General features: G+C 36.0%; 1 protein-coding gene across 3 annotated transcripts in view; it reads left to right on the top strand.

Moving 5' to 3' along the window:
* Positions 1-13,122, top strand: part of LIN9 (lin-9 DREAM MuvB core complex component) — a 97,053-nt gene that overhangs the window by 50,880 nt on the left and 33,051 nt on the right. For all 3 annotated transcript variants that reach the window (XM_056816019.1, XM_007481500.3, XM_001376905.5), the window contains exon 5: positions 9,040-9,173. In XM_056816019.1, the coding sequence (XP_056671997.1) occupies positions 9,040-9,173 (134 nt within the window). The remainder of the gene's footprint in view (positions 1-9,039; positions 9,174-13,122) is intronic.

Below are 13,122 nucleotides of genomic sequence, written 5' to 3'. Positions count from 1 at the left end.
AGAGCTGGAATGACCTACGTGAACTAATCAAAGTGAAATAAGCAGAACCAAGAAAACATTTTACACAGTAACAGCATTATTGTAGAACGATCAAACTTAGCTACTAACAACAATATAATGATCCAGAACAATTCTGAGGGATTTATGAAAAAAGATGCTATCTGCCTCCAGAGAAAGAATTGTTGGAGTAGGAATGCAGATGAAAGCTTATGACTTATTACTTATTTATCTGGGTATGTGTTTTGAGGTTTTGGTTTTCTGAGATTATTCACTTAGAAAAATGAATAATATGGAAATATGTTTTGCATGATAACACATGTCTAACCCAGATTGAATTGCTTGCCAGCTTGGGGAGGGGAGGTCAGGGGAGAAAGGAGGGAGACAATTTGGATCATATAATTTTAGAAAACTTATGTGGAAATTTGTTACTGAAATTAAAATAAATAAAAAAAATAAAAAATAATAACTGGTGAAATAAGGATAGTGAAATTCAGAACCATTGTGTCTTGGAACTGTACTAAAAAATTCTATTAATATGTTAATTCAAAATATCTGTCTATAGAAAACTTTTTAAATAGGTAAATTCTTAAAAAGCAGCAGGTATCATTGTAATAAGGGCAACTAGGTAGCCTCCTGAATAGAATGCCAGGTTTAGAGTTAAGAGGATTCATCTTCTTAAGTTGAAACCTGACCGTAGACCCTTATTAGTTGTGTGACACTGGGCAAGTCACTTAACCTTGTTTACTTCAGTTCTTCATCTGTAAAATGAACTGCTGGAGAAGGAAATGGCAAACCACTCCAGTATTTTTGCCAAGAAAACCCCAAATGGAGTTACAAAGAGTTGGATGCAACTGAAAATGACCAAACAACAAAATCATTACAACAAAGAGTTCTTTAAGGTACAATTGGTATAGTCTGATTATAATAATTTTTCCCTTAATACAGTGTAACAAATACTTTCTCAAGATAGCACTTTTTTTATTTCACTTTTCCCTGTTGTACCTTACAACCCCTAACTTTGTTCTTCCTCACCATGACTTTGATTTCCATTCCCCTCCATTTCCTTCCTTTCTTTCCATTACTCCCACCTGGGCAACACTGCCCTTTTTCTACCCTCTCTTAACCGTTGGGTGAAACAACTCAAATTTATACTTTTTCTTCTCTTATCTATCCCCTTACTCTGCTAAACCTTTCCCAGCCCATCATTTCTACTTTTACTCACATAATCCAAAAGGGGAAAAAATCATTAAACTACAAATTTGTTATCTAATCTCTACTGGGCCCTCATTACAGGAATACATTTCTTCCCTCCCTTTTCTTTTCACCATGGTACTTTCCACTCCAGCTTTTCCAAACTTTGTCATTCCTCAAGCCTCTCACAAACCCACCTCCTCCACCCTTTACTTCTACTTCACTCAAAATATATTGTAATCATTTTGCAGACACTTCATCTAGACATATTACTCTACTTTCTTATTTTACGCCTGTCTCAGATGAGGAGGTGGTCCTTTTCCAAACTCTTATCTTTTCAGCCTCTATGTACTGGCTCCTTCCCTGGGGCTTACAAGTTTATGCTTGTCTTCCCCATCCTTCAAAAACCCTCTAGGGGCAGCTGGGTAGCTCAGTGGATTGAGAGTCAGGCCTAGAGACAGGAGGTCCTAGGTTCAAATATGGCCTCAGGCACTTCCCAGCTATGTGACCCTGGGCAAGTCACTTAACCCCCATTGCCTAGCCTTTACCACTCTTCTGCCTTGGAACTAATACACAGTATTGATTCCAAGACGGAAGATATGGGTTTAAAAAACAAAACAAAACAAAAACCCTCCCTTGATCCTACTATCTTTGCTTACTAACACTAAACTTTATGGTTAAATTCCATGAGAAAGCTATCTGTACTTAATGCTTCTTTTTCCTCTCCTTTTATTCTTTTTTTTTTAAACCCTATGCAATCTGACTTCAGTACTCATAATTTTATCTTAAACTGCCTTCTCCAAAGGTACCAATAGTCTCATACTTGACAAATCTAATGACTCTTTTTCAGTTTTCTTCCTTGATCCTCCTGTGCATTTGACATTGTTAATTACCTTCTATTCTGGTTATTTTTGCCTCTCTGCTTTCATAACATTGCTTTCTCTTGTTCCTCCTCCTATCTGTCCAGCCCCTTCTTCTTAGTCTCCTTTGTGGATTCTTTATCCATGTCATATCCCCTAACCCTGAGTATCCCCCAAAGTTTTTTCCTGAACATTCTTTTCCTCCCCTCTATGATGTCTAACTTTGTGATCTCATTAACTGCAATGAGTTCAGCTAACTTTTTGTAGACAATTTCTATATGTGACCAAGTTTCTCTTCTGAGCTAGTCTTCTGTCAACATATTCCTTTTTGATATATTGAAGTGGATTTTCCAGAGACATCTCAAACTTATTAGAACTCATCTTCCCTTCTACACCTAAACCTTCATCTCTTCTGAACTTTCCTTTTACTGTTGATAGTACCACCATTCTCTCAGTCATCCAGACTCTCTTCCTGTTTGTCATCCTTGACACATCACCCTCATGCACTCCACATATCCAATCCATTGCCTTTCTAGCTTTACAACAGCCTATATATCTTTCTTTCTACTTACATGGTCATGGTCTTTCTTAAGAACCATTTCACTTTTCACCTGGATTCTTATAACTGGTCGCCCTACCTCTAGGGTCTCCCTACTCCAGTTTCTACACAGCTGCTAAAGTGACTTTTTTTAATTTATAGAATTTATTTCCAGGTATCTCAGCCCCTTTCCATTCTCTATACCATATATATATATATGTAATTTTTCTTAAAGCACATCTGATTGTATCCTCTGCCCAGTGAGTTTCAATGGCTCCATAGTGGATCCAATATTAAATATGAACTTATCTCTTTGGTATTTCAAGTTCTTCATAACATAACCTCTTCTTGTCATTTCAGGGTTCTTATATTTTAGTCCTTTCCAATTTCATTGATCTATTTGCAGTTCCTCAAACTCAACACTCTATATCTCATCTCCATGCTTTTAGCATTAGCTGCTCCCCATGCATGCACAGAGATTTCTACCCAGTCACTTTCCCTTCTTCATTTTCATGTATTCTTCAAGACTTGGCTCAAATTCTACCTTCTGTGGGAGGGTTTTTCATGTCTCTTCAGCTGCTAGTGAATTCCTACTTCCCTTCCCACCTACTCTTTATATGTCTTATGTTTACCTAGTTATTTTTATTTGTTTTCTCCATTAGAATGTCTACTACTTTTTTCCTTTTCTTTTCCTATGTATCCCTAGTGCTTAGCATAGTACTCAACATGGAATAAGCACTTAGTAAATATTTGTTGACTGCTCTATTGTTCTTAAGACATTTTACCTGAAATATTTACCTAACAGATATCTAACTTAAGGGAAAAACACACCTGATTATAGATAGTGTTTGCTTTTTACTTCCTAATTCACTTTGGTTTCACTTGTTTCCATATCTAGCTTAAATGCATGGACTGATACTTTAGAATGCCTTACCTCCAAGACTTCCACGATTTCCATTTGCTAATTTTTAATCCTAATTGACTCTACCATTTGTTTCCTTTTTCAACTGTTCAGCATTTCTGGTGAAAGCCACAACATTGATTGAATTTCATTTATTACAAAATTAATTGTATTTGACTTTCTTGGACTTTTACTACTACTCAGCAGTTATTTTATTCAACCCAATTCCTTGTTTTTATTTTCTGGTGAAACTGCTCCAAACACGTTGGCTTCCAATAATTCATTCTCATACCCCATATTTACAGCAGATGACTTATCATCTTGCTTCCTTGAGAACATTGAGTTCAGTATGAGTATTCCTTTTATAATCTTTCCATACCACTTTCTTTTTGATTCTTATCTATACTTTTCTCCAATTTCTCCATTAAAGATCTACCTTCAAAGATTTACATTGTAAAGATAAAGTGAAGTAGAGGTAAAAGCTCAGAATTCTGCCATTTCAAGTTATTTTCTTTATGAATTAGATCTGTAGTTTTCATAAAAGCTATTTCAATATAATAGGAAGCCTGAGCTTCACAGCTAAAAATACACATTCAGTCTTACAGAATCATAGATTCTTCCTGTCCCTTGGGACCCCCTTCCTGTAAGCCTTGTAAACTGAGCTAGAGTTAAGATGCCATGTTGTATTTGGTTTGTACTTTTCTAAAATCATGCTTGTTTGGCTATTCTTCAGACTGGAAGTCCAATGGTAAGACAATTGTTTCATATGACTCGTGTTTATAGCATCATCATTATCCCATAAACTATCTTTGAAAGTGTGGAAGAGCTCTTATCCCCTCCCAGAACAGGAATTGGGCCTCCCCAGAAGATGTATTTTCCAATTTTTATGAAATCTATAACTCTTATGTCTTACTTTTGGCACACAATCAGAATTACCTTTGTTCATAGAACAATCTTTATCCTAAGGGGAGTTGAGCTTGCTTTTTATAGGCATATATTATATAAACCACTACAGCTATTTAGTACAGTGAGAAATTAGTATCACCTCTAAATTTTCTTAAAAGAATTGGAGTTAGACTTTAATGGAAACTAAGAAATATGTCCCTCCTTCCCCTACCCCCAAAAGGAAACATGCAAACTTATATACCTAAATGAACATTGTTCTGTGCAAAATAGACTCCTTGGGAGCTTATAAACTAAACATTTATACCCAGTGTTACTATTGTTCAAAATGTGTTTTGAACTTTACTCTTTCAGTTGTTTTCACTGTGTCTGTGACACAGTTATTAAAGCATTTGTCTAATTAAACAAACTTTTAGCACCTATGATTAGCTGGACCTTGAGAGAATATATACAAAAAGGAATGCAATGTGACTTCATTCTCCAGGCATTTTACAATCTAGTGGGGGCAAGTAACTATACAAAGAATACAAATGTATATAAGAAGGAAAATGTGCAAAAGTATTTTTATTAGGATTTAGAATATCTGGTATGGTGGCAAATCTTCATCCTTTAAGACTGTGTTTGAGTTTTTGAAATAGAAGTAATTGAGAGCCAAGTCTACTAGATGTAGTTATTGTCTTCATTGATCAATCAAACAATAAACATTTATTAAACACTTGTTATGTTGCAGATACTGTGCTAAGCACTGAGGATACAAAAAGAGGTAAAAGATAGTCTCTGTTCTCAAGCGGCTCATAATCTTGGAGGAGACAACATAAAGCAAATATATACAAAGCAAACTATGTATGGAATAAGTAGGAAATAGCTAACAGAGAGAAGACCCTGGAATTAAGAGGGGCTGGGGAAGGCTTCCTATTGAAGGAAGGATTTTATTTGGGAGTTAAAGGAAGCCAGGAAGGTCAGTAGTCAAAGCAGAGGAGGAAAGAGCATTTCGGGCATCAGAAACAATCAGAGAAAATGCCTAGAGCTGAAAGATAGAATTGTCTTATTCATGGAACAGCCAGGATGCCAGTAACAGTGGATTAAAGAAGACTGGAAAGGTAGGAGGGGACCAAGTTATAAAGAGCTTTGAATGCTAAACAGTATTCTGAATTTGGTCCTGAGGGCAATAGGAAGCCACTGGAGTTTATTGAATAGGAGGAAAGAGTGTGTGACATGATCAGACTTTAGGAATATCATGTTAGTGGCTGAATGTATTAGAATGGGGAGAGACTTGTTGCAATAATCAAGGTATGAAGTGATGAGGACTGTCATTAAAATGATGACTGTCAGAGGTGTATATGAGTGTATATGAGAGGTGAAGGAGGTGTATATGAGAGATGTTGCAAAGATGAAATCAAAAAGCCCTGGTAGCAGATTGAATATCATAAGGTGAGAGAGACTGAAGTGTCTGAGATGACTCTTCATTTGTGAATTAGAGGGATTGGGAGGATGGCGTCATTCTCTACAGTAATAAGGAAGATTGGAATCAGAGTTAGGGGAAAGTTTAAGGGGGAAAGATTTTTGAGTTTTGTTTTGGACATGTTGCATTTAAGATGTCTAATAGACTTCCAGTTTGAGGTGTCTGAAAGGTAATTGGAGATGTGAGATTGGATGTGAGTGGAGAGTTTGGGAGAGGATAGGTAGATTTGAGAATTGTCAGCATGGTAATTAAATGAGATGATAATTAAAATCCTGGGAGTTAATGCTATCAATAGGTGAAGTACAGAGGGGAGAAGAGAAGAGAGCCCAGACAGAACCCTGATAGCATAGTTTCATAGTCTCATAGGATCAAACAAAGGAGACAGAAGGAGGGTCCTTTTAGGTAGGCAGAGAATCAGGAGACTGGGGTCCTGAAAACCTAGAAAGAAGAGAATATCAAGGAGAAGAGAGTAATCAACCATGTCACAGCCTATATAGAGAGGTCAAAGAGAATGAGGATTGAAAAATGTCCATTGGATTTGGCAACTCAGACAGACATAGAGCAGTTTGAGTAAAATGATAAGATTGGAAGCTGGATTGTATGGGGTCAAGCAGGGAATGAGAAGAGAAAAAGTAGGGGCACCTTTTGTATATGATCTGAGTTTAGCTACAAAGAACAGATGAGTTACAGATATTAGTTAACAGGGATAGAAGGATCAAATGAGAAATCTTTCAGAATAGGAGAGACATGGGCATGTATTTAGAGAGTAAAAAGTTTTGGAAGAGCTACAGTGGAGAGTGAGATAATGAGTTGATGAGGTAGATATAATAGGATTATTTAATGACAGTAAGGGTCCAGTTGAGATTGTGTAATATAACTTTGTAGTGTGTAAGGGGGAAAAAGGGGTTAATTATATAAAAAGGTTGGATTGGATTATATTTAAAATAGGGTCTCAGGAATTTAATTTATTCCAAAGAGATTTATTTACAATTTATTTACAAAATATAGAAAGAATGAAGTAGGAAAATCAGAGAGAGGATAGGGTAAGATATCTAGCCTAAGCAATAAGTAATTTACTCTGACCCCTGGCTCAAAAACAGGCAAGGGAGTTTAATCCTTAACCAGAGAGGTCTTGGCCCTTGTAGCCAAGGACCTGGGGATACAGGGAGCCTCTCTCAAGAGGGTAAGTCTCTCCTGAGGCTAGTCTCTTCAGAAAATCCAGGAAAGGAGTCGGCTATTTTCACTCACCACATGTCAGTCCAAAAAGAAGAGATTTAAGAACAGTCTCACTAGGAACAGGGTTTCAGGTCCAGTCTGCAGATTCTTCTCCAGTCTCAACTCCAAAGAATGAAGAACAGGAAGTTGTAAGTTCAACTCAAGTAGAACTCCAAGTAAAAACTGCACTTGGGAAATTGTAACTCCCTTTTAAATATACTTTCTTTTGCATCACTTCCTGTGCCTTCCCCTAAATTTACATCTACCAATCACAATTTGAAGCTTTGCTTTAGGACTGCCCAGGGGCAGTCAGTTTAATTCTAATTCATCATCCACTATTGCACACATGTGTCACAGACCTCACCCACTCAAGTGTGAATGGAGTGTTAACACCTTTGGTGATTAAATCTAAAAATGGGTAGATCTCCCTACTCAACTTTAAGTAGGGTGTTTACACTTTTGGTGATTAAATCTAAAAATGGACAAGGAGTTAATTTAATTTTCACAATCAGGTAAGTTAATTTCATTTTCACAATCTTTCACAATTAAATTTAATCTTCACAAGTGAACACATTTAAAAGTTATGTGATTTTCTCCACTTCCACTTTCATTTAGCAGCACATGTGTAGGAAGAAAGGCCATGAGTGATCCAAGGTTAACATTTGGCCAGGTGTAATTGGCAATATGATAAAGGGAGATAAGGACTCGAGAGGGAGACATTTGAACACATTCTGTCAGAAATTTCAGTAGTGCAGTCATCACTGTGAATAACATAAACTGAGTATGAAGACTTTTTCAAAAAAGGCTTTCAAAAATGATTGAGCAATTGGAGCATAATCATGAATAAGTAGACTCCTATAAAGACTGTCAAAATAGATAACACTCAAGATAGCCAAAAAGCGTCGTCCCTCCCCCTCCCCCCCCCATCATACAACGTACATAGGCAAAAAAGATCTAGGAGCTTGAAAGGAAAAGTGTGAGGATAAAGTTTATCTTTCGTGCCTGTATATGTTCCAGTTAACTGTTATAGAAACATGCTGGTCATTAATTTTTGTACTTCTCAAAACCAAGATTCTAGTTTCTAACAACTCAACTATTCACCTATCTTCTTCTGATGAAATTACACTGCAACAAAAAAGTTTAAATACTGTGGTGTTTTTTTTTTAACAAATTATGATGCTTTAATAAAGTAGAATGTGAAATAACTAATGAAAACAAAGCCTTCTGGTTTAGTTTCCTATTCTTTCCCTCTTGATTTTTATTTTATTTTATGTTTGCTTCCATAGAAAAAACTTCTAAAAATACAATAATAGCCTTCCTGAGTTAATCTGTGTACTATCAGAGCATTGACTTGTTAGAACAAAGATAAAAATCAACACAGAATTTGAAAAATCAAAAGATAATTTTTGCCCTTTCTTTATTTACTCTTTGATATAATGTTATAATGGCCCTCTTTGGGAGGAGAAAAAAGCAGAAACACATTTGGAAATAAAGGTGTAAGAATAAGAGGTCAACAAAATATATTTTTAAAATATATGACTGGAGAAGTAAGTGGGTAAATCATAGAGCAAAATGAAGAATTATAAATGGATGGCCTTAATATTGCATTAGGTAGATATCCAGAGGAGGGTTTGTGGGAGGAAAAGCTTAGAAAGGGGTAGGTGAATTTTAAGCTATATCATTGCAGGTAATGCCCACATTGGAGGCATAGATCCATTTTTGTATAAGGGCATTTTTTGGAGTGAGTAATAAGATGATTGTCAAATTTTGTTCTTATAATGTTTTATGAAAACCCTTAGGCCTTAAATTAGAATAAATGATCAGACCTCATTAATAAAAAATTTTGAGCTTAGGAATTTTGAATGTTTTACAAACTTTTACAAAACTATTTGCCTTTTCTATAAAGGATCACAAATTGCCTTCTCTTAGGAAACTGAATTTCAAATAATCCCTGTATTTTATTTCCTAGAAATTTACAGCAACAATGTCAACACCAGACAAGAAAGCTTCACAGAAGATTGGCTTCCGGCTACGCAACCTTCTCAAACTTCCTAAGGCACACAAGTGGTGTATATATGAGTGGTTCTATTCCAATATAGATAAGTATGTATTCTGTTTTATACTGATTTGAACTATAAACTCAAGTTTTTCAAGCATTATAAATTTATAAATTATAAATCTTGTCTATAGACCTTTGGTCCTTAGCATAATTCTTTTTTAGATGAGGTATTGTTTTTTTACATGCTACCTTTGCTCATAGTAGGTGCTTAATAAATGCTTATTCTCTGGGGAGGCTAGGTGTCTCAGTAGATAGAGAGCTAGATCTGGACTCTGGGCAGGTCACTCATCAATCTCAGTCAGAGGAGCAGTAAGGGCTAGGCAATGGGGGTTTAAGTGATTTACCCAGGATCACACAGCTAGGAAGTGTCTGAGGCCAGTTTGAACCTAGGACTTCCTCCTGTCTCTAGGTCTGGCTTTCAATCTCCTGAGCTACCCAGCTGACCACATTTTTATTGATTTTTCTTTCTCCCTTTTTGGAATAAAGGAATTGGAAGGTCTGTTGATATATTAAATGGAAGCATCTTTTTAATGTGATTTTTTTTTTAAACCCTTACCTTCCGTCTTGGAGTTAATACTGTGTATTGGCTCCAAGGCAGAAGAGTGGTAAGGGCTAGGCAATGGGAGTCAAGTGACTTGCCCAGGGTCACACAGCTAGGAAGTGGCTGAGGCCAGATTTGAACCTAGGACCTTCTGTCTCTAGGCCTGGTTCTCAATCTACTGAGCTACCCAGCTGCCCCCTTTAATGTGATTTTTAAAGGACATTAGTAGTAGAGAATCCTCAAATAAGAATTCTGTTCATTTTTCAAAGACAAATTACTATCTGCAATGAAAGATACATTTTCTTGAAGTCTTATGTTAGTTTGATAATACAGAAATAATAAAAATTATTTAGATAGCATTTTGGAAAATAGTCTTTATTATTTTAAGAAGTAACATTTGAAGGGAGTGTCCTGTTTTTAAATAGGAAGAAATTGGGAAATATCTGATATTTTACTGGCAATACAGCAAGAAGAACTATGGGAGAAATTCTGAAGATTTTGGAAGACATTTGTTAGAAATATATGTTTTGTTGACTAATCATTGTCTTTTAACATCTCTGATTTGTTGGTCACCTACCTGATAATCTATTCCACTCTAGTTTTGAACCTTTGGCCCCATGAAGATTTAGATTGTAATTGGGTCAGGCTCAAGAGCCTCACAACTACTTTGTGTTAAATACAATGATTTCTGGGTCCAACTCCTTATTTTAGAGGCTTATAGATAATATGATTTCTTGCCTCTCTCCAGGTTGTTAATAGGTTTGATAAGATTATTGGGGGGTGGGGGGTCATGGTTTTATCTGAATCACAGAATCAAGATCATAGCATCTTAGAGCTAAAAGAGACCAAAGCAGCCACCTATTCCTGAACGAAAGTCCTTTCTACAAACATACTTGGCAGTATTTAGTCTTTCCTTCAAAATCTTTAGTACCTATATATAGTATATTCCAATTTTAAAAGGTTAACAGGTAATAGCCGTCATTGTTAAAAAAAAACATTTTCTTTGAATCAAACATATTCCTTGAAATAAACATGTCGCTCTAAAACTTCTGTCAATTGCCCTTAATAAGATTCTGCCCTCTGAGGCCAAGGTGAACAAGTCCATTCAGCTATCTTTATATTTTTAGCATCTAACATAACCCATTCTAGAATAGCTACTTAACAAATAAAGTAGGAAATCAAATGTCCAGGAAATTAAAATTCCCTATTACTAGTATATTATTCTTTTATCCCAGTCTTGTGATTTGACTGCTGAAGTTATCTATTTCCTTTTTCTGTTTGGAGATTTGTAGTGTATTTTGATGACATCACTTGTGTTACTTTTATTGATCTTCATCCAAATTCCTTTTCCTATTCCTGTTCTGCTCACATGTATTTCTTTTTAATAAGCAATGCTACTCTTAGATCTTTTTACCTATCCTTCTTTTGGTATAAGGAATACCCTTCCGTATTCCAGTTGAAAGCCCTCTTCTGCCAGGTCTGAATTGTTTGTTATCCGTGAGGCCAAATTTGTTTTCTTGTTCTAGGATCTCTGGTTTACCAAGTTTTCTCCCCATATTCTTCCTCTTCCTTCTCAAAAATACATTACTTAAAATAAATTTTTTTTTTAAGAGGACACATTAAAAAATAATTAGATGCAATGTCCTGTACCCATGACTCCTGACTTCTGCAATAGATCAGGGAGAAGGGTCTTATGTCTTTTCTGAGACTGTAATAATTAAAATTATATTTCTACCCATATATATATATTTTATAAAGTTTATTGGAAGGGTAGACAATGTTCCTATAAGTAACCTGACTGCATGGTGCTTAGCCTGCTAGTCTCTTCCTCATTCCTCCTCACCTGCCTGCTCTGCATCTTCTTGGTTCTCCCTTTCAATTCTCCTGAAGTTCTCCCAGTAGCAGCCCCCAACTTTGACTTTTATTGACTTACTGATGCAACCTGGCCCAGCTGTGGTATGTCAGGAATGATTGATAGACAGGTAAAGCTCCTCAGGAGGGGGAGGGGATAAACTTCTTTGACACAAGACCAAACTTATTCTTTATAATTTTGCAGTTTTTGTTATTTACATTGCGGGCATCATGTAAAATATTTTCCGACTGCTTACTTCATTTTGCATTATTTCTTGTGTCTGTTTTCCTGTGTTCATCTTGTTCATTTTTTACCATATAGTAATATTCTATTGCATTCATGATATTACAGTTTGTTATTACTATATTATATTTCTGTCAGTTATGTACATATTTTTACCTTATTAATTATGGATGGTTGCATTGGAGATTAAAATAAGAAAGACAACTGCCTGCCTTCAAGGACTATACATCTAATGAGGGAATACATTAAACCACATAAAAGAAAGCTAAAATGGGCTGGGGCCAAGAACTGGGGAGGTGTCCTCAGCAAGGTGGGTTGGTGGAAAAGTCAAAACATTCCAAACTGAGTGCACCCAGGGTAGGAATTATGACATCTCTGAGATAACTTTTCTGTGCAAACTCTTTCGCCATTAGATCAGAGGGGCAGAAAGTATTGATGACATGTAAGTTAAAAGATTTAATTAGTTCTTGAAAGACAATGAGATTTCCCAATGATGAATTTTCTTGGGGCACAGTGGAAAAGTCAAAACATTCCAAAATGAATATAGCCCAGTGGTAAAAGCCCATTTTATTAGATTTGTAGGATTATTGGCAAGTACATTTTTACTAGCTCTCACCCTAAGTGGATGCCAAACAAGATACCATCATTCCTACATGTTCCAGAAATCCAAGTTCATTTCTTAGGCCATTATTAACCAGCTATTTACTTCTCAAATCCACCACTCTCCAATGAAGCACTTAACTTCTATTGGACACAGTAAAGAAAACATATTAGTGGTACTCAAGCCTTCAGTTTCCTACCTAGAAGCTTCCCTAGGACTCCCAAGAGCCAGTCAAAACTCTTGAAACCATTATTCAATCATCCACATTCCTAGATTTCCAGGACTGACTTAATATCTTAGAGGACTTCCCATCATGCATTTTGCAATTAAACTAAGATATAGTTCTTTCTGTACCTCACAGTGCCATGCTACATCTTATGTCTATGCATCCACAAATCTGTCTTTCCATATCAAGAAATGCACCCTCTCCTAGAACTCCTGGTTTTCCTAAAAAAAAAATTTGCTTAAGCATCTGTCCTCTCAGCTTCTAGTGTCTCTTCCACCAAAAAAGTTCTGACATTTATATATTTGTTTTGTATATGCTTAGATATGTGCATGTTATTCCCCCTAATAGAATATAAGTTCTATAAAGTCAGGAATTGTTTCTTTATTTTATTTTTCATTTTTTTTCCCCAGTGCCTAGTTCAGTACCTGGTACATTGTAGGTGTTTAATAAATAGTTGTTGATTAATCTGTGTAAACTGCTTGAGGCAGTTTTGAAGTTGGCTCTTCTCACATCTGAGGATTTTCATTGAT

This window comes from Monodelphis domestica, chromosome 2 (assembly GCF_027887165.1).
Source record: "Monodelphis domestica isolate mMonDom1 chromosome 2, mMonDom1.pri, whole genome shotgun sequence".
NCBI classification, from domain to species: domain Eukaryota; kingdom Metazoa; phylum Chordata; class Mammalia; order Didelphimorphia; family Didelphidae; genus Monodelphis; species Monodelphis domestica.
Note: the sequence above shows the minus strand (reverse complement) of the source record. Positions and strands in the feature narration are given on the sequence as shown.